Source organism: Erpetoichthys calabaricus, chromosome 3 (genome assembly GCF_900747795.2).
Source record: "Erpetoichthys calabaricus chromosome 3, fErpCal1.3, whole genome shotgun sequence".
Classification (NCBI taxonomy): Eukaryota; Metazoa; Chordata; class Cladistia; order Polypteriformes; family Polypteridae; genus Erpetoichthys; species Erpetoichthys calabaricus.
The window spans coordinates 261,755,615-261,779,180 of record NC_041396.2 but is presented as its reverse complement, the minus strand read 5'-3'; the positions used below and the strand labels follow the sequence as shown (position 1 = coordinate 261,779,180).

Sequence of the window (23,566 nt, the reverse complement as noted above, 5' to 3'; positions counted from 1 at the left end):
TACCAGACCTGAGATCATGCCTGGAATTAATTTTGTAATGATGCTGTTGTTATAAGCAAAGTCATCTGGGTAACTAATCAAGGGCCAAACATCATTTCTGCACTTGCACCCTATCATCACCTGGACTGCCAGGATCATGCACCATTCTGAAGCACGCACTTGATGTTAACAAGCTTTCAGATATTGTCCTAGAGATTGCAGAAACATTGCTGGTAGCGAATGCCTTAGTGAAATATGTGAAGCAAACAAGCCTAGTAAGCCAGCAGACAAAAACAGTTTCCCAGATTTCAGGCACCACGTTTAGTACAGTTTCCCTCACCTTGCCGTCAATCAAGGATGTGTACATCGAGCTTCGACAAAAGCTTGAAAGCTGAAAGGAAAACCCAAAGAATTAATAACATAACCCCAGATGTCCTAAACTTCTTTTTGGAATTTCTTCACCTATTTTGGCAGGGTCAGAGGGAACTGGAAGGCGACTCATACCCTACGCTTAATCTGGTTGTATTATGGCTTGAGAGACTTAAACGCCACTGCAGACCTGTGGGTATAGACAGCCCACATCGAGCAATAATCCACAAAAAACAACTAAAATAAATTTTAAAAAAATGTAAAGATAGAGCCAGTGCACAAACTTGCTATCTTATTGCCTAAATTCTGCTAGTTATGCATGTTTTTCAGTACCAAGATGGAAGATATTCAGTAAGAGGCCAGGCATCTGATAGCCCAATGAACCACTTAGTGATCCTGCAGCCAAGAAAAGAATGTCTGCAGTGACAGAGTTTGAGGAATGGGTGAACGCACCTATAAATGAAAATGAAGATGAAGTTCAAGACTATACAAAGCGTAATCACACCATGGAAGATGAGTAGGATGTGTTGGGTTGTTTTAAGGCATCTTTCTCTCTGCTTGCTAGACTTGCCCGCTGTGTGTTAAGCATCTCCACAAACAGCAGCAGCAAGTGAGCGGAAGTTTAGCGCAGCAGGTGGAACGATAGACTAGAAGAAAATGGCACTGAAACCATCAACGGCGGATGCAACTGTGTTCCTGCACAACTCTTAATAACTTAATGGCTTCGTCATGACTGTGAATAGTTCTAAGTGTGCCCAACAGTTTCGTTCATTTAGAAGACCAACAAATGTTTCCAGAGTACTTACTACCAACGATAACCAGTAAGACAAATACAGTAACTTATAATCATCCTGTTACAATGCTATACATTGCAAAGCTGTGCAAGTAAGCTGATGAAGCTCTTATTTTAAATATTCCTTTAAATGTTCTATAGTGGGCGGCACGGTGGCACAGTGGTAGCGCTGCTGCCTCGCAGTTAGGAGACCCGAGTTCACTTCCCGGGTCCTCCCTGCGTGGAGTTTGCATGTTCTCCCCGTGTCTGCGTGGGTTTCCTCCGGGTGCTCCGGTTTCCTCCCACAGTCCAAAGACATGCAGGTTAGGTGGATTGGCGATTCTAAATTGGCCCTAGTGTGTGCTTGGTGTGTGGGCGTATTTGTGTGTCTCCTGCGGTGGGTTGGCACCCTGCCCGGGATTGGTTCCCTGCCTTGTGCCCTGTGTTGGCTAGGTTTGGCTCCAGCAGACCCCCGTGTGTTCGGATTCAGCGGGTTGGATGGATGTTCTACAGTAATATGTACACTTTTATTTTAGACTTTTTGCGGTGCTGACCGCCTTGGCTACACCGCTGTTCTAATTGCACAGTTTATTTTATTTACTGAGCCAATCCCAGCCAACACAGGGCACAAGGCAGGAAGTAAATCCTGGGCAGGGCGTCAGCCCACCACAGGGGCACACACACCCCCACACCACCAAGCACGCAGTAGGGACAATTTAGGATCGCCAATGCACCTCTTTGGACTGTGGGAGGAAACCGGAGCACCCGCAGGGAAGACACGCAGACACGGGGAGAACATGCAAACTCCACGCAGTGAAGTGAACCCGGGTCTCCTAACTGAGAGGCAGCAGCGCTAGCCACTGTGCCACCGAGCTGCCCCTTGTCCCGTATTGTTATTAAGCAGTACAGGATTTACATATAAGCTACACAAGCTATAGCTTAGGGCCCCCGCCTTCTTGGGGGCCCCCAAAACAAATTGTCAGAGTGAGCAATTGTCATATATACTTAAATATACTACAGCATTATTTGTCCCAATCAGGCCCGGCCTTAGGCATAGGCGAAGTAGGCGACCGCCTAGGGCCCCGGCGTCTGGGGGGCCCCGGATCGACTCCTTGGTCTAATTTTCACACATTTCACAGAACTTCCAGGGGGGCTCTGCCCCCCTCAGGGGGCCCCTCGACCCCCCTTTCGCCTAGGGCCCCATAATACCTAAGACCGGGCCTGTTATTAAGTTGCATTACTTAATAATAATAACACTGTCTTGTGTCTGCTGCTGCCAATACAGGCTCCATCACCCTAAAATCTGATGGAACTGATTAATTCATAACTAGAGGTGACCTTGCCTTGCCCCAAGTGGGTTACAGAATGTTATGTTGCAATTCCTTCAAATGTTAAAGGGTAGTTGAAGGTCACAGCTGCCTAAACGTTAAGATTAGGGAACTCTTTTTAAAGTTTGGTTGATTAACCTGACTGTGTGGACTAATATTAGTACATAAATTCACAGAAGGAAAAAAATGTGCAATTACAAAACAATAAATAAACTGTGAACTTTGGGAAATGATTCATTCACCAGTACAAGTTGTTTTTAGCTCACGGGGTGAATTGTCAGACGGTCCCCCGCCGTACGCCAGCTGGCCCGCGGCCGCCAGGGAGCGTGTATAAATAGCGGGCCGGCCGCCGAGCGGAGCCACTTGTCAAGAGCTGCCAGAAGTCTCGTCGGCGAGTCCTCGCACCACACTCAGGTAAGATATTTAAAAGAAAAAGGGGACGCAAACGACATGCTTTGTGAGTTTGTAAGGAATATCGTATTGTTATCTTGCAATAACTACGTGTGGAAAGTAGTTGGAACTGTTAAGGGGAAAAAGGACCAAATCAGTCGCTCTTACTTATGGCGAAAGGCTGACCGGTAATTCAAGTTAATTTGTACCTGTGCACGTTCGTTTAATTCGCGTTCTCGAGCACAGAGTTTAATTATCCGAGTAGTAAACGGCGCTGCCCGATGCTTTGGGTTTTAATTAGATTGTCTTCTGTCTAACTCAACATAAACATAGTTCTAAACTGTCAATAACGCTTTCGCCATTCATTAATCCAGGGGTTTATTGGGTTGGCAATATTGCTCTCAAATCGGAAAGCCTTGTTTCTAATGTTTAAGTAACTAAAGTGCCTTATTAACCAGCAAACAACGGAGAGTTTCAAAGTCCAAGGAGACTTGGCGTTTGACCCCGGTGCGCCGCGAGCTGACTGTCGCTGTTCTGTGGACGAGTGGGTCGGTCCGGGCGGTTGGACCTCCGTGTGCGATGGCGTCCATGTGGAAATGACTGGGGCACGACAGCGAAGTCGCTTAATTTGAAATGACAACGGACTGTCCCGTTAATATCGCCAACAGACCTCCGCGTACTCGAGAAACTCCGGCAACCGCTCAGCGGGCCACAAGCTTGACATGAAACCCGAGTGACCCGAGGAGTTTGGAGGAGCGGAGCCGTCATGTCGGCGAGCAGGACTCTGACAGCAGCTGTTCGGACAGACCGCCTAATTTGCTTTGTTCGGCCCTTTATATTTGGAAAGCCATGGCGGGCTTGAGAATGTGACGTTCCTCTCCATGATGAAGGGGGGGGGGGGGGGGGGGGGACGACGACAAAGTGAACACTCAATAGAAGTAACGGTTCAAGGGTGTATGGAACTTCCGATCGCTTTACTGTGTTGGATCTCTGCTTACGTTGGTAATGCGTGTTTATTAAAATAATTAGAGGCAAATCATATAGATTTGTTAAAACCCATCTGATTTTTAAGAAATGGAAATCCGCTTTGTGTGTTAATGCAGCTCTGCTTGTTTTCCCACATAGAAATCTGAACAGTTATCTTATCATTCTGTGAAACTTTGGTCAGGACCATCACAGTGTGGCACACAAACCGTAAAACCGCCAGCCTTTAAAAGCACCCTGATCTGAATGCTTTGGTTTTCTAGTCCTGGAAAAGACTGTCCTCCAGATACAAGGACAGGACCTTCTTAGGACCACGAATGACACACACACACACACACTTTATTTAATGAGATTTTTGATGTAATGTCATCAAACCCCAGGACTGTGAGCCTCAGCAAAGGAGTAAAATCCCAGTTCTTCATTTTATAGTTGCCCTTTCGTTTTCACAATTCTCTGCTCAGAAATGTAACTTGCATTGTATTGGAGGACTGGTGCAATGGGGGTCTCCCAATACTGGTGGGGTGTTCTGTCTCAAAATTGGTGATAATTTTCACAACATTTCAACAATTTATATTTTTTCATTTGCAAAATGGATCCATGTAAGCTTTAAAACCAAACCTTGGGTAGCTCTGTCATATGCTGATCAGTCAGTCTTCTTACAAATGTGACACACTGGCCAGAATCACTTGGTTTATTTAGCTAGTGGCTCCGTAACAAAAATGAACTATTTTTCTATTTGTTTTGGAGGCTCTAGTTCATTCGTTTGGCACCTTTACAGTATTTTTAAGAGGCTGATAGAACATGAGAGATCTTCCTGAAGTTCAGTGAGATAGGAAACGTGAAGCATACTGATGCTGTGCTGTCAGATGAGTTCTTGCCAATGTGTGTTCTAATGCTGGTGGTCCATTCATTGTTCACTTGGGAGAAGGGACTGCAGGTGCTGCTCCAGTGGTTAAATTTTGGATTGTAAAGACCTGCTTGAGTTATGGAATCAAGGCAACTTGAGCCCATCTGCAAAGCACTCTGTAGGTGTGGGCACCTGGAATAAACTTCTTGTAAAGAGGAGGCCTTCTCAAGCCTGAGTAGTCACTTGAGCTGAAGGCAGACTGTTGCTTTACACACTTGGCATGCGAGTGTGCAGCCATGTTTTGCGTCCTGGGAGCTTAATGGCAAAGACTGGGTATGGGGGCACCAGTTACAGATTTAGGAAGGCAAGACTTACTGTAGTAAACATTTTTTTTTTTTTTGATGAGGCCTTGTGTTGAAGGATTTGGATTTTAAGATTGTGGTTTTGTTTTACTCTACAAATGCTATCCCACCCAAAAGGCTGCTGAATTCAATTCAGGGTCCTAGGAGGAGGAGGTTGGGAGCGTGCCATGCACTGATCGTGTGTTGCTGCACCCACTTGGATTGGGACCTGATTGCAGCAGGTGACACCTCGGCACCACACTGGAACAATGTGAGGTTTTTACAGTGGCTGGAGTGCCAGTCCTGCCACCAACCCCCAAGTTTTCCTTGCAAGTTGGAGGACCTGCTTGCAGGATTGGATGCAGTTTAACGTCATACCCAGGACGGCGCAATTGCAGCGTAAGGACCTTGCTCAAGGGCCCAAAGGAGTAGTCATTTCTGGGGTTTACAGATTTGAACCGTCATGGGAGGACCAGAGCCAATCGCTGAAGGTCAGATTTGCAGCCGTGTGTTTCATAGCTGCTGTTTGTCAGCTCTTCTGCTGTGTTTCTAGAGTTGTTTGCTTTTATCCAGCCCTTTACAAGTTAGATTTTTAATCACAATGCCTGAAGGTCCTGAATTGACTGCTTTGGACTGAAAACTATCGACTTCCAGGCAGGGGTCTGATTAACTAATTGAAGTGATCGCTACCCCACCCAGACACCTACACCTGCTGATTGTGCATTTCCACTCAAGTTCTTGCTTATTGAACTGATGCCACTTAGTTTAGGGAGTCTTGTGCGGACAGTAGTGTGGGGGTTTACAGATGGTTGTGGGGTTGGGGTCTTAGATGGGCTATTTAGGGTTCAAAATGGCTGTGACCCTTTGAAGAGAGGCATGTCTTGATTCAGCAGATGAGGTTGAGGCTTCTGTCAAACTTCACTGCTTCTGTTTGCCTTTGTGCACCGTCTGTTGGCCATAAGGTACACAACCTCCCATTTTTGTAAACTCGGTTATTCCTACTGGCCATGTTCCGTTTTTTTTTTTTTTTTTTTTTTTTTTTTTAAATCTTTAGTCCGAGTGTAAAAGTGGAGTCCACTCGTGCCATCCAAGCCACACATAGCCACTGACCTGGAAATGGTGGCTGAAGAGTTGAGCACCCAAATTGGGTAGAGGTGGCACTTGGACAGCCACTTGTCACATGCCAGTGTGGACATGGGTGCTGAAGCTGATAAAGACTGACTTGTACTTCAGTATGGTGCCGCGTTGCATTTGCATTCCTGAACGCTAGCTGGTGTTTGTAGCACACAAGAACAGCAGTTCACCCATTAAAATGTAGCCAGTTTTTGCCCTTCAGGATCACCGCTCCTCTCGCTCGCCCTTGTCTTTCATAGGTGAATGCATTTGTCCAAAAAAAAAAAACGTAACTTCCAAATCCACGTTTGTTCCATGAATTGGCCACCATCTGATTGCCTTTGTAACGTGGTGAGGTGGTGTGACATCTGTGTATTTTTGAACTACTTTGATAAGTCTTTGCTCCATCTGCTTCATGTTCATTACAGAACAGTAGAAGATAAATAGAAATGTTTCAGGAAGTCAATAGTTACCAAAGTGGCCAGTCCGAGTCATAAAGGTTTGTGTAGGGTCCACATCGACATGACGCTTAGGCTGATTTAGACTTCAGAGTTGAGCCTACAGTATCACCAGACGTGACTATCTTAGAGTATCCGTCCTTACGATGTAAGGACACTTTCGAGTGTCCGTGCCATGCTCTCTGCCTGGTGTTTTACTTGTGGGTGAATGCAGACTACTCCACTGTACTCCTTATGTTTCAATGGTGACTCACTGGTGAGCCAAGTGGTTGTAGTTAAAGCCACAAGGGTCACATCCCTCCCTCCAGCTTGCATTTTTCAAGGAAGATCCGGCCATTTGCAGGACACAAGATGCACAAAGTATGCTTTATTTAACCCGCTTTCATTGAATATGATGATAAATGGTTAAGGATTACCCAGAGGTCTTTGCTGCACATGTCCGCTCCCAGAATTCACTCTCAATGTCCCTGCACAACAACTTCTGTAAAGCCTCACAGGTCTGTTAGATCTGGTCCTTGTCTGCTGAACACAGAAGTGACTCTTGAGGATTAAAGTTTTATCCAGAATAGAATCCTAAATTTAGAGCAGTTGGCCCTTTAGACTTGGGGCTCCTCGTGAAGTGTGCACAGCTACAGTTCATGTATGTACAAAGCACATGGGGTTAGGGCCGTCTTAACATATGGGCACTGGCTGGGGGCCCCCGCTGTTTCTCATGCCTGTTTAGCAAAGTAGTGCACCAGGGCCCCCGTTTTCATAGCGAGAGGGCCTATGATGCTGGTAAGATGGCCCTACTTGGGGTGCTCCTAGTGTGGAAAGGGGCACAAGTTGAGGCAAATGGACGTCTCTTCAAATCGGTTGTCCTTTTGTCTGTGCACAGGTGTAGATACTGGGCCTTGTAGGGCTTGTCACTTCATGTTGTAACATTGCTGTGGACATCCCTGAGGTCCTACTGGTAATGGTCGGGTAGCTTGCCCTGTGCATCTGATGTAGCTTTCTCAGCCTGGCAGCCTTTAAGGTGAGACTGTTTGGGGTGCGACTGAAGATAAAGGTTGGCCTTCCCTGGTAAATGCAGGGACAGAGCAGAGCTAATTTGGGAGGTACATTTTAATACACTGAACAAGAGACCACCATTAGTTAGCAAACTTTCTGTCGTGTCATCTTTTCAGTGTAATTCCACCTATCCATATTCCCATTGTAAACTTTGGGATGTTCACGGAGGCCAGTAGAGTCTAACAGTGGTAATCCCCTTTAATGCATTTCGTCAATGGCCTGCCTGTCCGGATTCAACAACACGTCTGTGTCATTGGCAGTTTCTCATCTAGAGGGCACATTTCACCTTCTCATCTCACCCCAAAGTCTGGACTAGCAGCTACAGTATCTGTTAAGGTGGAGGGTTCATGTGATGGCACCTGCTGTGTATGAATCTAGCTGGGCTGAAAGGGCTCTTCGTGTGGTCCTCCGGGCTGACCTATACAGGGTGAGCGTATTAAAGGAAGGACCGGCGGAATTGGGCAAATCGATTAACACTTCCAATTTGGATGTTTCAGACAAGACACATATCCTCAAAGTGATCATGTTGGATAAAGAGGGATTATGGGGATGAGATAATGAGACTCAATAAATCCAAAGCAAAGGTAAATGGAATGCAACAAGGACAAACGAGCCAAAGTGCAGATTGATTGTTGGTAATGAATGTCTTGAACAAATGGACTCCATTAGGATTACGAGGGATGGGTGAAATAAAGTTGAAGTAATAAGCAGAACCATCCATCCATCCATCCATTTTCTAACCCACTGAATCCGAACACAGGGTCACGGGGGGGTCTGCTGCAGAACTAATCGAGCAAAAATCACTTTGAACCAAAAGAAACCTCTTGATGTCTCAAAATAAGTTCAAATCAGAAAAAGGCTCCTGAAAACCTTTGGTCTTTAGCTTTATATGGCTGTGAGACATGGGCCCTAGGAGTTAAGGAGAAGAGACTAAATTTATTTGAGCGGTGCTGCTACTGGCGTATGTTTAGTTTAAATGGGCTGATAAGTTAACTAATGAAGTTTTCCTAAGGTGAAAGGCAGTTTATGGAAAACTGTAGCTCAAAGATGAGGGCAATTTGCTGGACGCCCATTGAGACACGAAGGGCTCCTGAAATTGATGATGCAAGGACCGGTGACGGGGAAGACAGGTAGAGGAGGACCCCGTTTGCAATGTTTTGCAAAAATAATGAAAAATCTGTAGGATGCGGGAGTTACCAAGAAATGAAAAGGAAGGCAGAAAAACGCGAGGAGAGTTGCTGCAAACCAATCTGCTGATTGAAGACTGAAGAAGGGATTAAAAATAGTGCCTGGCACATGGATGACTGTAATGCAGTAAGGGGGATGGACACAACCCTTGACATTTTGAAAGGCAGCTGCACTATAAGGGCAGGCCGAGAAATGGCAGACGTGTACAGATGTCCTCGTGAAGTGCCACTTTGTGGCCAGCACAGCAGATGTTCAGGGTTACCTTCCTGCATGTCTTGTGTGAATTTTGCTTTTTCAGTCTTTGGTTCCTAAACAGGCTGAGGATCACTGCATCTGTTGGCTCTGTGACATGAGGTGGTCTTCACGTGGCTAAAGTGTGACTTCCACTGAGTGCTCTGCTTTCCTCCCAGAGGTCAGACATGCAGGGTGGGTGGATTGGCATTGCTAAACTGGCACTGTGATCACCTTACGATGGCCTGGTGCTCTACCCAGGGACTGTTCCTGCCTTGTGCCCTGTGCTTGGTGGAGTAGGCTCCAGCCTTCCTGCTCAGGATAAAGTGGGTTTGGAAAGGGCATGGAATGATCCCCATTAATGTCTAGGAGGGTGCTATATGGAAGTACATCTTTCCAGCTTTGCTGTTGGGCTGGCCCCCTTCAGACCAGAGATGGCTGTTTCCTAATGGCACATCCCTGTGGTGTCCTTATTTATATTGAGGTAGCGGTCTGTCATCTGTAACCGGCACATGGGGGTAACTGGGGAGGTCAAAAGCTGGCAATCTTTGCTGATTGTCACAACTGGGGACTCCCCCGGACCAACAGAGGGGCAAGCTGTACATGATGGCCTTGGTGACCTCCAAGTGGTGGCAGTCTGTTCAAAGAACACATTGGCTCCCAAAGCGACACAAACCTCCGCCATGTCCAGACGCCTGCTTGTGACTTCTTTTTTTCCAAGCGTGTGAAATGTCGGCCAGTAGGCTTTACTCGGCCCTCCCCATCTCTGTGCCCTGGCGCAAAGCCTTCCGCATTCTCTACCTAACGGCGTCTGTTCCAAATATAGACAATCCTAAGGGTCGCTGGGCAGCTATTAATAATCGGCATGCAAAGGTCAAAGGGTCCTGGAGGTCAGGGGTAGCAGGTGGCCTGAGCTCTGTAGCCACAGTCTGGCTTTCCCTTCTCTTCTCTTTGCATGTGGATCTCCAGTTGCCCATTTTATTATTTTGTACATTGGGCTGAAGGACTCAAAGGGGTATCCTCTTCCTAAAGATGTTCATACTGACACTTTACAGTTAAAATGGAAACTCTTCACCTGGTACCCGGGTCCTTGGGTTACTTGGCAATACCCCCTGCTTCAATATAAACTTGACTCCCTGTGTAAAACACAAGGCCCTGGCCTTTGGACCACCGTGTCCCCCTTGTGTCTGTGTAGTGTTTTTGTCAGACAAGATGCTCCACTGGCATCTTTAAATAGCTGGAGGGTGGGAATCGGATGATGACCAGTCTGTAGCCCCCTTGTTGGAATGTATGGAAGAGGGCCAATTGGCTGGTGAAAGGGAAAGGAGAGAAGACGAATCTGTAGTGTAGTGTTGCCTTTGTGATGGAGGTCTGCCATGAAGTGCATGTTGGGGGTTTCTTTATAGTGCCTTACCCCGGTGATCACCCACATGGCTTACCAATGTGCACAGACCCTGGCATTGCCTAGCTTGGTGAAACAGTGAGATTTCCACTACACCCCGGGTCCTGGTTTGCCAACTTTCCAGTTATGTTGACCACTGCACCCACTCTGCTATCCTTAAGGCAGACGTTTCCGTGGTGCTGCCCCCTATAGGCCTGCTGTTATTGCAGGGGTGGGAGGCCAACTTCATTTTTATATTGATTGCCCAGAAATGCCTGGGGTGCAATGGGGGCTTCTGTTATTGGAGCAAAGAGTCTGTTGTGCCTTTTGAAATGAGTGCAGCAGAGGATACTTGGATTAGTAACAAACTGGCCTTCCATGAATGGTTATAGGGAGCTGAGCTGGTGCCCACTGAATGCACCAGAGGGTACAAAGTAGGAATTCATTCTGGACAAGATGCCAGCCTAGAAAGGGGCACCTGTGCTTGCACTTTCACACCTGCAGGTTTAGTTTAATAACCAGTTAAACAAACCAGAGAAAGTCCAGTCACTCGGGGAGCCCATGCCAACACTGCAGTAACCGTATACGGAATGAGAGCCTGGCAGTTTTCCGTTAAGTGGTGTGGCTGTGGTAGTTGACACAGGTCATTGGCTTATGTTCTCCCCCGACCCCCAAGAAGATGCCTCTTTATCCTGCTATGGCTCAACACCTTTGACACATTGCTATCCATGCCAGCGTTGGTTTCTTAAGCATGTGTCAGACTCTTAAGTGTTTTACATTTACTTGGTGTCCAATCTAATTTGGTTTTTCCCCTTTTTCCCCTCTTAAACACCACCCTGGCTCATTCTTTTTGGCAGTATGTCCATCACGAAGATCTTTGCCCGTGAGATCCTGGATTCCAGGGGGAATCCCACCGTGGAAGTGGATCTGTACACTGCAAAGGGTGAGTGGTTTGAGCAGTCCAAGTGTCTCCGCTAATATAATGCTTAGTATGTCATTGGCACAGCATACTGTAAAAAGCACTACATAGTTTGATGTCTAACACTATTGTGATGAACCACACATTCATCATAATTTCACACACTCATAATAATTCTATCAAGTTGGCAGCATCTTAACCTTGAATCCACTCCTAGTTGGAGATTCTCATTTTTTTATAAATGAGAAAGGCAGGAGCTGGACAAGGTGGAGTGATCGCTGACGTGGCATCATGCCCCTTTAAGGGCCACTCCACTGTGGTGTGAGCTTTTTTTTGGGAGTGGAGTAAAATTGTTCCACCACTCACAGTTGCATCCTGGACACAAACTCCTAATGGCTACGTTGGCCTTGGCAGTGCTGACTGTTATTAGTAAAGAGAAACCCATGTGGGCATTTATTTATTTTATTTTTTATTTGCTAGCTAGTAAGCATTCTGAGTCACTCTGTGGCTGCCTTCCTTTAATCCTCCATTACAGTGCATGCTTGAGATTGGATGAACTGTTCTCGGGGCTCCAATCTGCTGCCAATAAGTGGTTTCTGACTGTTGCACCCAATGTCCTTCTCTCAATCAGGCCGCTTTAGAGCAGCAGTGCCCAGCGGTGCTTCCACTGGAATCTATGAGGCCTTGGAGCTTCGAGATGGAGACAAATCCCGCTACCTTGGCAAAGGTGGGTATCTGCATGTCCTTCCTTGGTCTCTTCTCCTGCAGCTAAATGCCAGTCTGCTTGGTTTAACTCCTGCTTCTCTTTGGCCACAGGTGTGACAAAGGCGGTGGAGCACATCAATAAGACCATTGTACCAGCTCTGCTGGAAAAGGTAGGGCAAGCTGCAGCATGGTGGGTAAAGTGGCCTTGTGAGGTGTTCCTATTCTCCAAGTGCTCTGGCTGCCTCAGCTGAGGTGCATCCACTTTTCAATATCAAACTTAACCTTTCTGTACATATGGGGGCATTGAAAACTGATCAGTCCATAATGTCTGTGCCAGTGTGCCCAACAGAGAATGGAGGTCTAAGCATATTAAAGGCTTCTCCACTTTCTTTACCCCATTTGTTTTAGATGTGGACTTGCACCCCCAAGTGAAAACTCTCAACAATGTAAGCTGGCATTTGACTGATCATTTTGGTGAGATGTTTGTGAGCTTGAGGCAGAATGAATAACCTTTAGAAAATGTATTGAGAAATGGAATTTATACATCCGCTTCGGGGGTCCATGTTGGCATGTGGCCAGGAATGAGTGGCATAAGTGATGGAAGCTCAGCTCTCCTGATTTTTAGTACGTAGACTTTAATCCATGGCACCAAGCTGTCTTCCTCTTGGCCAAGTCCAACACATCCAAACTGAAGAGCTTGTCTATCTGCTCACACTATACAAGTCTTGGCTGACTTGTGTGTTCTAATCCAGTCCTACAAGATGGGAACCGAGACATTTTTCCCCACAAGAAGCCCGTTTTTGGTTATGTGACGCACATGCTTGATATGGGAATAGAAAGATGGAAAGGTCTTTCATTGTGTTCCCCCACAACCCCAAACCTCAATGTTTGATCATCTCCTCTTCCCCAAACAGAAACTGAGTGTGGTGGAACAAGAGAAAATTGACAAGGTCATGCTGGAACTGGATGGGACTGAAAACAAATGTGAGTGATACCATGGTACTGCAAGCAAAAGACTGAGTTCATATGCCAACGCTAAAGGTGACCTGACATTTTTTTTTCTCTCCCCTTTCTAGCAAAGTTTGGTGCCAATGCTATTCTGGGTGTGTCACTGGCTGTCTGCAAGGCAGGTGCAGCGGAGAAAGGTGTGCCCCTTTACCGTCACATTGCCGACCTGGCTGGAAATTCTGAAATCATCCTGCCTGTTCCTGTGAGTTGCTGTTTTTGGGAGGTCCTCACTCCTCTAAGCCGTGCGTGGGCTGCCAGTTTTCATTTCTGTGGCTAATTTTACTCTTTTGTAATGGCAGGCCTTTAATGTGATCAATGGTGGCTCCCATGCTGGGAACAAGCTGGCCATGCAGGAGTTCATGATCCTGCCAGTTGGTGCCTCCTCCTTCCGTGAGGCCATGCGCATTGGTGCAGAGGTGTACCACAATCTGAAGAATGTGATCAAGGCCAAGTATGGCAAGGATGCCACCAATGTAGGAGATGAGGGTGGATTTGCACCCAACATCCTAGAGAACAATGAAGGTGAGTTAGACCAGTTGGGACTTATAGCAGGTGTCTGCTATTCTAATCCCACAAGTCTCCCTGACTTGATGGTTGTGACCTTCGCTAAGGAGATTTGAGAGAGTGTCAATGAAAGGTCACAGTTAAAGATAGCTGTGGTGCCAGTCACCCGAGACTGAGACCTTTCTGTAGATTTAATAGCCTTCTGGCGGGGGGCCCAGGAAGCAGAGGCCTTAAGCTTCTCTCTGAGGCTGCTGGTTTGATTTGCTGGATGTTGGACAAAAATAGCGTGATCTTGATGCATTAGTGGCCTTTATCTTCTCCTTGATGGTCTGCTCTTGTGTTTCACTTTTAAACTGTTTTATACTCTTCACAGCCCTGGAACTGCTGAAGTCTGCCATCGAGAAGGCTGGCTACCCTGACAAGATTGTGATTGGCATGGATGTTGCTGCGTCAGAGTTTCACCGCAGTGGGAAATACGACCTGGACTTCAAGTCCCCAGATGACCCTGCCCGACACATTACTGGAGAGAAGCTGGGTGACCTGTACAAGAGCTTCATCAAAAACTACCCTGGTCAGTGGGCTATATAAACAGCCAACCCCCCCCAAATATAACCTGGAGAGCTGACTGTTCAGGGAGTGCTACATAAGCCCATATGAATAGCAGCTGGGCAGGTTCAAGTACCCCAGTGAAGTTCCCCACCCCTGAAACAGAGGATCCCAGGTGTTTCCTATAGAAATTTAAGCAATGGTTGAAAACGTAAAGGTAGACTTCACGCAAATGTTAAGGTTTTCACTCCTGCAAAGAACCACAGACACATGGAATTGCCAAGTAGTGTGGTGGAGGGTAGGACTGTAGGGGGCCTTCAGATCTCGACTAGATGTTTTTGGACAATCAAAGTGATTTTGTCTGACCTAGATGAGCAGAACTTGGAACAAAATCCTCAAGGTCTGCCATCTTTCAGCCTCCATTTTGTTATCCAGTATTTGCCATGGGGATCACTGCTTCAGTTCCAGGACTCTCCCACTAATTTAGGTCCATCCTAGTGTCTCAATAACTTGTTCACAACATTGATCTTGTGTAGCAAACTTAGCAGCCATTGTAAAAAAGTGTTATCAGAAATACAGTAGTATTCAATGAAAACTGAGCAACACTGATGACCATACAGTCTCATTTGGAGAAATTTCTTGGCTGTAATATGAAACAAGACCCTCCAACTAGATTGCCTGAGAAAAATGGTGAAAGCACTGTGTGGAGCACAATCTCATTTGTGAGGACCTGCTCTTTAGCCATCCTAGCACAAATGAGGCCAACTAATACACATTTTAAGATTTAAAGCTGGTCACCGTTTTGACTTTTTTTTTTTTTTTTTTTTTTCTTGCTTCTGCAGTGGTGTCAATTGAGGATCCATTTGACCAGGATGACTGGGAAAACTGGACAAAGTTCACTGCATCTGTGGGAATTCAGATTGTTGGTGATGACCTGACTGTCACAAACCCCAAGAGAATTCAGCAGGCTGTGGAGAAGAAAGCTTGCAACTGCCTGCTTCTGAAAGTTAATCAGATTGGCTCAGTCACAGAGTCTATCAAGGCGTGAGCATGCTTTTCACTTTTTAAGTGGGGTCCCATATGGTGGACAGGAGGTATTTTATATTTGCAATCACAGTGGTCACCCAACAGTGATTCAAATTGGCTTTTTTCCTTTTGTTCTCTTAGGTGTAAACTGGCCCAGACTAGTGGTTGGGGTGTGATGGTCAGTCACCGCTCAGGAGAGACGGAGGACACCTTCATTGCTGATCTTGTTGTTGGGCTCTGCACTGGCCAGGTTAGTACAGTAGCATATGTACAAAGACCACCAGTAATCCATTATGTGGGCTCATCAAAACCTGAATTTGTTTGAGCAAAGCCCACCTAAAACCTGTATGCTCCAGTGACCTGTTCACTGTGTGGAAATGCAGTTCAGTTCACCTTTCTAGTAAGTGTTTTTGATCACTGTATGGCATTCATGCTGGTCAGTGGCTTGCCTGGCATCAATATGGTTTCACTCATGCTCATTCACATGTCTGTCTCTTAGATAAAGACTGGTGCCCCTTGCAGGTCTGAGCGTCTGGCTAAATACAACCAACTGATGAGGTGAGTATGGCAAATTATGACCACTGATGAAAGTGTAGTGGTCTGAGGCTTCACATACTTGCATTTATAGGACTGAAGTCCAAATTTCATTTGGATATTTAATATGTAACTGTCGACATTTAGGTTCATGCAGTGAATCCCAAACCATTCGGTCTTGCTCTCTAATCCACTTCACTTTTTGCAGGATTGAAGAGGAGTTGGGCAACAAAGCTGTGTTTGCAGGAAAGAACTTTCGCAACCCTAGAGCCAAGTAAAACCTCTCCAAGCCTTGGCTTGAACCTCCTCCCAGCCATGTTTGCATAGGGTGACTTCGGTTAGCCTTGACCAATGTCTGCTTGTTCCAGTTTGCAGCCCCTGGTGAGCCCTTATGTGCTCTAAAGGCTGACCAGTGTTGGCTTGTCAATAAACACCTGCCTCAAACACTTGCTACCATGAGCATTTTTATTTATTTATTCCACTCTCAAACCCCTTGAAGTTGTGCAACTTGGTTGATCTTTCTCAGTCTCTCATTTTGGAGGGTTATTCTGAAAGCTTTGCAGCACCAATAATGCATAAGGTGTGACCCGGGGCTTTGGTCTCAAGGTTCACATGGTGTGGATTTTGGTAATGCCCCTGATGTAATGTCAGTTGCAAATGTCCCCTTAAAATGCAAATTGATTTCTTGATGCCATTGGGCCATAAATACAAAGTTGGGGTAGCAACACCCAGTTTTGAACATACATTTAAGTGTATATCATCCTCGTTCTGGACCATTAAGTTTGGTGTAGAGTCCTGGTCCCCCTTCACTGTTGCACCCCCCAGTCTCTGGACTTTTTCTAGCATTTGTCCTTGTCTCATATGCAGACAAACTGCTGCCACCCCAAAGTGAAGCCTTGTCCTTTATGAAGCTTTCAGGGGGTAGCTTGATTAAGGTGGGGTGAACATTGGCCATGGAGAAATGTTCAGTTTAATCAAATGTCACTGTTGAACATAAACATTGGCCATGTATTTCAACTGAAAGGTAGAGCATCCATGCCAGTGTTTTAGGTGCAGTCCACAGACTGATGTTTGGTAGTCTTTTTGCCAGATAGCAAACTGATAAATTCCAACAATTGCCAATGTGAACACTGCAGATTAGATTTCCAAAGGAAAAATTTGTGTGCTAGCTAATTGGGGGTGGGGGTTCCTCCCTAATCATCTTCCTGCTATGCTGTTAGAAAATGGCTGAACCTACTCTCCAATCAAATCCATCTATATGTGGATGCTCAAAACTCTAAGGGGGCTAACCCCCCTCCCCCAAACTATGATCTAATGTTAGTAAACCTGAATAGTCAAAGGAGGACCAGTGGCTACAGCCTGTTCATAATCCCTGATCCTAAAAACTCAACTTCCCAACCTCCTCCCAGATTGAGTACTTGCAGCGGACACCAGCCCTTATCTGCTTTTACTTCACACAAGGGTTATTAGAATTATATCTTTCAAATCTGCAAACATATTTGAGAGTCATCGACCAGTGCCAAGTTGATGGCTGAGAACTGCTGGTCTGCGTATGCTACGGTGCAGCATTGAAACCTCCATCCTTGCTTGTTCTCCAGTATTCAAAGATGCCTGCTGTGTAACCCATACTGACTGCCCACTGACCTAGCTCTAAATGTCCGCATCTCCAGCGTGACTGATGCTTGAATTCAAATAGATTTGTAAATGTTTAACCCAATCTAACTTAACATTACAGGAAACAAAGTATAAACAAAGAACAAAAAGCTACATGCAATATACAGAAAGTCCACTTACTTTACAAAAATAAAGTCCCCTAGATGGAATTTTCATCTTCTAAGTGGCCTGTATTTAGCAGCCTAGCAATCTCACAATGGCAGTTGTCCAAATGCTGCCATGTTCTGACAATGGCAGGGGCCCAACACTGGTGACAATACATCTGCTTTGAGGTTGCTTTAGTGAGCAGAGGAGAGGGGATTTGACTAAACTGGAAGTAACCCCAAAAGCCATCACTAAAGAAAAGGATGAGAACAGAAGAGACTGAAGAACAGCCAAGCAAACTTAACTGCTGGAGTTCTTAAGAAGTGATCTACAGAGCCTTTGCACCACTAATCTGTGACCATGATGTGCTAATGCCCTGAATTACAGTATGGAAATGCTGTGACTGCTGGGGAAGCCCCCATCAGATGGGGCAGATTTTTGGCACTTAGGGATGTTACAGCTAAATGCTTGGCCTCCCATACTACTTACATGGATTCTGGGGAGTTGGAAGCAGGTGTGCATCTTGTGATCCTAGTGTGCAGATCTCTACCTCCTCACCATTTTTCAGACGGTGAAGACTCCTATCCGCTTAGCGACACAAACTAATAGCCCTTTGTGGGTGTTCTTTTAAATGCCATTTTTATGTGTACTTTGTATGTTAAACTCAGTATGTCACAGTTTGAAGGACAAGCAATAACAAGGTTGAAGACTCCTCTCAATTACTTGTTAGATCCAGTAGGGTTTGGAAATGTATTTCCAAAATAAACTAATTTATGTACAAGAACAGAAGACCTATGCCCCTTACAGCCAAGGTGGCCTACCACAGCTCCTGTTAACCAGGGAACCTCATTTTATAGGAAGGAATGGGAATTAGTTGCAATTGTTAATTTGCAAGCCACAGCAGCTTCTGCATGGCCTGAAATCAATCCTTGAACTTAACACACTTTCTCTCTTTAATTAGAAAATGTGCCCCAACTATCCACAAGTCTAAAAAATGAACAATTGTGGTTTTACTTCCTATGGACTTTAGAAAGATGCTTATTAAGTACAGTCATGTGAAAACATAAGTACACCCTGTGAAATGTTTTTTCTTCTTGAACATTTGTGAATAGATCAATATTTGGTCTTCACTTACTTGGCATCTCCAGATAAAGACAATATCACAAATATCGAGCTACATTTACATTTTGTAGTCCACTTTGTCATTTAAATAAACAAATGCAAAATTTGGAAGACATAAGTACACTCCTACATTTCTGACCACCTTAACAAATCCAACCTCAGCCTCATCATTGTGTTCCCCCGAGATTCTCCATCTTATTTAAACCTCTCAAATTTACTTTGGGTTGCTCTTTGTTGTTGAAGTGTTTGTTATCACCATGCCTAGATCGAGTCTGGGAAAGGATTGTAAAAAGATCCCCAACCAATTAGAAAAGTCAGAAATACCATTGTCCAGAAAATCAAATGGAGTAGATTTCAAACAACTGCCAACTTGTCTACACCAGGCCACCCCGAGAGATGCTAAAAGGAGTCTCTAAGAACCCCAGAATTCCATCACAAAAATCTACAGGTAGCTCTTTCTACTGCTGCTGTTAAGAAAGCAGTGAAACAAAGCACTAGAAAGAGGTGCACAAATTAGATATACATGGGAGATGTGCCAGGACAAAACCTTTGCTCTCTAGAAAGAACATTAGGTCAAGATTAAAGTTTGTCCATGAACACCAAGGCAAAGACCAGACAGGTATTCCACAAATCTTGCTTAGCTAGTAAGCCTTGCGTAAATCGAGACGCTAGGCTTATTATCGGAGTTGGCTCCACCAAATAGGAATAGGACAAGTCATACTTCGTAATCAAAGCAACTAATCTTAACGTTTAAGACTGGTTCATGCCAGGCTAAAGATGAAGCTTAGCTGAGTGTTATAGATTGAAAGTTCATGAAATTCCCACGATCCAAGAAGCAAAACCTCAAAGAAAGGTTCCAGGGATTTTATTTTTATTTTTTTTAACATAAATAGTGCTGTTGAAGAGAGCAAGATGCAGAGGACAGGAACATAAGGAAAAAGATGATCTGCTGTAGCAAGCCCTAATGGGAGCAGCCAAAAGAAGAAGTGCTGCTGAATTCTCATTTAACCTCCTTGTTTGATTTGGGCTCGGAATTCTATGCAATTACAGTTAAACAAGAGTCAGATTTGAGGTGACAGGTAATTGTATGCTTTTGTAGGGTTAAGCCTGAATAACTTTCAGGACAGTAATCTGCTGCCATCTAGTGGATGAAATAACATCATGCTGCACAAATATCAAACATTTCTATGTATTCCAGTGCTTTAAGGTAAAAATCATCAATAATAATGAATGGGACAACGCCTCCAATGAAAAGCAGTAAAGGCAGTTTCCAAATTAACTGAAATGGAACCATTGCTTGAACTGAGTGATAGTGATGACAATGTGAACTGGTCAATAGACGCACAGAAAGTGAAAGTGATGCATGATATGGCACTGTATGACCAAATGACAAGGATATGGCCTGTGACTTTGATCATGTGAAGCTTCAGCGTGGTGTGTGACAGTAGCTGGATAACAAAAAGGCCAAATGATTGCGATCAAGTACAAGGAAAAACAAGACCCTTAAGTACTGTTCACAATGCAGCAACTGTCAATGTTCATGTCAGGGGAAAAGTGGAAGTCACTGAGCCCTGTGCTGTGGTACCCTTCAATAACACAAAATAACACAAGAGGCATGTGGACTGCGCAGGTTAGGTGTGGACATTCTACCCTCACGTACAAACAGCAGAAACAAATATAAGAAAAGTGTAAAGAAAAAAAAAAAAAAACAAACCCACACACTTCAACTGTCCCGATTGGAACTTGGGGCAGTGCGATGGTGAGAGCATCAAAATATAAAACACACGAATGGCCTGCATCAGGACAGCAGTGGACACTTGACAGACCTCATCAATTGTATTTATGTTGACACTTTGGTATTTTTATGTTTCTGTTACATATAACAACATTTTTTTCTTTTCTGGCTTGTTTTTCCAGAGATAAACATAATACTAAGGAATTTAAATTAATCTTACACGTTCAATAGGATATAGTAAAGCATTATAACCCAAACTACCCACTGAAAATAAATAACATTTAAACTAAGTCAGTGGTTCTCAAACTGTGGGGCGGGCCCCCCTAGGAGGGTGCGAAGTAACAAAAAGGGGGGCGCGAAGATGTGAAAAAAGAAAACAAGAATCGAAAATATGAAAAATACATCTATTGAAACCAAAACAAATTAACTTAAACTACATTCAGATACTAGAAAAATAAATATAGAGTTAGATAAATGTCAATAAAAGTTAAGTAGGTATAATAAAATATGCATCTATGATATATCATTAATTAAAAAAGAACAAATTGATATTAGTGGTCTCCTTTCAAAAAAACGTTAGGGGGGCGTTATTAAAACTGTTATGAAAACTCGGGTCGCAAATACTTAAAGGTTGAGAAACGCTGAACTAAGTCATTCATTAACATCTTTTTGTCAGTGACAGGATTTTGTAGCATATTTAATGTTACTATATTGCAAAGTGATAAAACATTAAAAGCTACAATGACTATTGAAAAAACAACAATTAATAACAGCACAATTAAATGATACCATTCATCTTCATCAAGACACAAAAGGAAAATGTATCATAATAAAACAAACGCAGCATCATAATTTCCAATCGTCAGTTATAATTGTACTAATTCTAAGTCAGTAAATTTCTAACACTAAAAAAGGCAAAGATGTTTATTGTAATGTACAAGAAAAAAAATGCCAGAGCTGAGCCCTCACAGACCACAAAGAACTTACAAACCACCAGTGAGCCAAAATAACAAATGGCAGGAAAGCTCTGGTCCTTTATAATAGTTGTATGTTCATTGTAAAATAATAAACAGACTCAGTTGCGCACTTCAATATTTAAATGGATTTGACGGCTATTATTTTTATAATAGTCCACATTGCTTTTATTCACTATTAAAATATGAAATGTTTTGTAATTAAAGGTATGCCAGTAAAATAGAAACACTCATTATAAAAACCCCTCGTGATGGTGACTTTCATACGGATATTTGTGGTTACATTCACTGCATGAAATGTCAAGTGGGGTAAGTACTGTAAATGTCTGTAAAATGCGTTTATCCAAAGTCGTATGAGTGACGCTCGATCAGGTTACACAGGCTTCTCAGACGTCACAAGTGCAATAAATGGCAATTGTGGGCGATTAACGGCAGTGCCAAGCTAAATAGAGACGGAATATGTAAAATATGAATCCCTCATATGGTCAGGTCAGTCGTTTTTAATGACTCTGGCCAGTTAGACATGGTGACCTTCGGGAGCAGTGGCAGAAGCTGAACCTTTTTTTTGGTCAGTAAATATGCAGTACATGTTTGCATATACTGAATGTACTGTCCTCAAGTTATGCCCTTGAATATAATTTTCTATTGCTGCCAAAAGCATTTCATATTTCTATTGAATACTTTAAGTGTTTAAAATATCACATTCACAAACCAATACATTTGGCAATTCAATGTAAACTTTAAAAAAAAAAAAAATGTTATTAATATTTAATTATTCTATGCACAAACTCAGAACCATAATGGACGTTGACATCGGTCAGCTATGGAATGCCACATGGCCTCTCTCGCTTTCCTTATAGTCGACACTTTTTTGTGTGTTATTATAGATCAGCTATTACTTCTTGATCAACTGCTGAAAAGACCGCCACTGTCTCTGTTACATTTTCTTCTATTTTATGACAATTAAAACCGTCTCATAATACATCATGCAGCATTCCATTAATTTCATGAGTAAAGTGACAGGTACTCGTATACTGTATTGCACTTTCTTCTGGGCTTTCCAGACAATGATCGAGGTTCTCGGGGCTTTTTAAATCTCACGAGTGGGCCCTTAATCATGTCCGTCTTGAGTTAATAAGAAACACTTTGCATTCACGGAACTGCCTGAGCCTCAATTGTAAAACGGAGCTAATTGAAGTGCGGTTTACTGAGCTGAGGCTCAACTTCACAAGTGTGCTTCGTAGAATACCCTAGGGCTTCTGGAACAAAGTGCTCTGGACAGACAAGGAAAACAGTTACTTGGCCACATTATTAGAGAAAACCAAAGACAGCATCTGACCTGAAGGACCTGATGCCAACTACAAAGCATGGTGGTGGCATCAGGGTCGGTAGCTTATCATCACAGAATCCACTATACATTCTTCACTGTATCAGAGGGTGCTTGTGATTAACATGAGTCCATTTGACAGAACACTGATTCTTAACTGAAATTGGACCTTGTAACACGACAATGACCTTAAACATACCACTGGAATGGCTGGGAAAAAAAATTAAAAAAATCTAAATAGTGGAGTCTGGGATGGCCAGTCCCAATCCCTTGGAATCCCATCGAGATGTGGTGGGGGTGGGGTCTTTGAATATAGCTGTGCAAGGACAACACCCCTCAAACATCGCACCATTGAAAATACCTCTGCATGGAGTGGGGAAAACCTTTTTTCCCCCACAGGTGTCAATGGTACTCTGTATTTGTTCATCTTTCGTTGTTTTTTTTTCTCCCCAATTACAACCCCTTTATCGAAGGATACTATTTAAATGAAAGTCAAATCTTGATATGTCCACTTTTTAGCCATTCCTGTTAACATGGGTCGGATGTTTGAGAGTATGTCTAGAATGTCACAATAGATATAAAGTCACTAAAATCACTAGATGTATAAACTAACTGATAAGTCCAGAAACAAAGCAAAGGACAATCTGTTGCCCCTACATAACCAGTAATGAGTAGCAGTAGATGGTAAGCTTCATTCTTCAACATTTTAAGCTGTTTCAGGTTACAACTGTTCAAGGTGTTTACCTCTGTGTATAATATGGTGTGTTAGGTTTAGGTTTATTTGTCATATATAGGTTAACACAGGGTCAACATACAATGAAATGTGTATGATGAGAAAAACAAGTCACTCAGCCTAGATCCAATAAATCTTAAAAAAAGATTACAAGTTAAAAATAGACAAGCCATATAAAATGAAATGTGTATATTTTAAAAGAAGTTATAGAGCAATATGAGTTGAATGAGCAGCAAGTACAAAT

General features: G+C 43.8%; 1 protein-coding gene across 1 annotated transcript; it reads left to right on the top strand.

The window, feature by feature from the left end:
- The first annotated feature begins 2,700 nt into the window (after nt 1-2,700).
- eno3 (enolase 3, (beta, muscle)) lies at nt 2,701-16,117 on the top strand. Its single transcript, XM_028798162.2, has 12 exons — nt 2,701-2,862; nt 11,289-11,374; nt 11,982-12,077; nt 12,167-12,225; nt 12,970-13,039; nt 13,132-13,265; nt 13,363-13,585; nt 13,941-14,138; nt 14,956-15,157; nt 15,281-15,389; nt 15,639-15,697; nt 15,882-16,117. Exons 2-12 carry the CDS (start codon nt 11,290-11,292, stop codon nt 15,949-15,951), a joined length of 1,305 nt encoding a protein of 434 aa, XP_028653995.1. The 5' UTR covers nt 2,701-2,862; nt 11,289; the 3' UTR covers nt 15,952-16,117.
- The last annotated feature ends 7,449 nt before the right edge of the window (nt 16,118-23,566 follow it).

Coding starts and splice junctions, on each gene's coding strand:
- eno3 (XM_028798162.2), top strand. CDS start 11,290: ATGTCCATCACGAAGATCTTTGCCCGTGAGATCCTGGATTCCAGGGGG. Junction 12,078..12,166: donor ATCCCGCTACCTTGGCAAAG/GTGGGTATCTGC, acceptor CTTTGGCCACAG/GTGTGACAAAGGCGGTGGAG. Junction 13,266..13,362: donor AAATCATCCTGCCTGTTCCT/GTGAGTTGCTGT, acceptor TTGTAATGGCAG/GCCTTTAATGTGATCAATGG.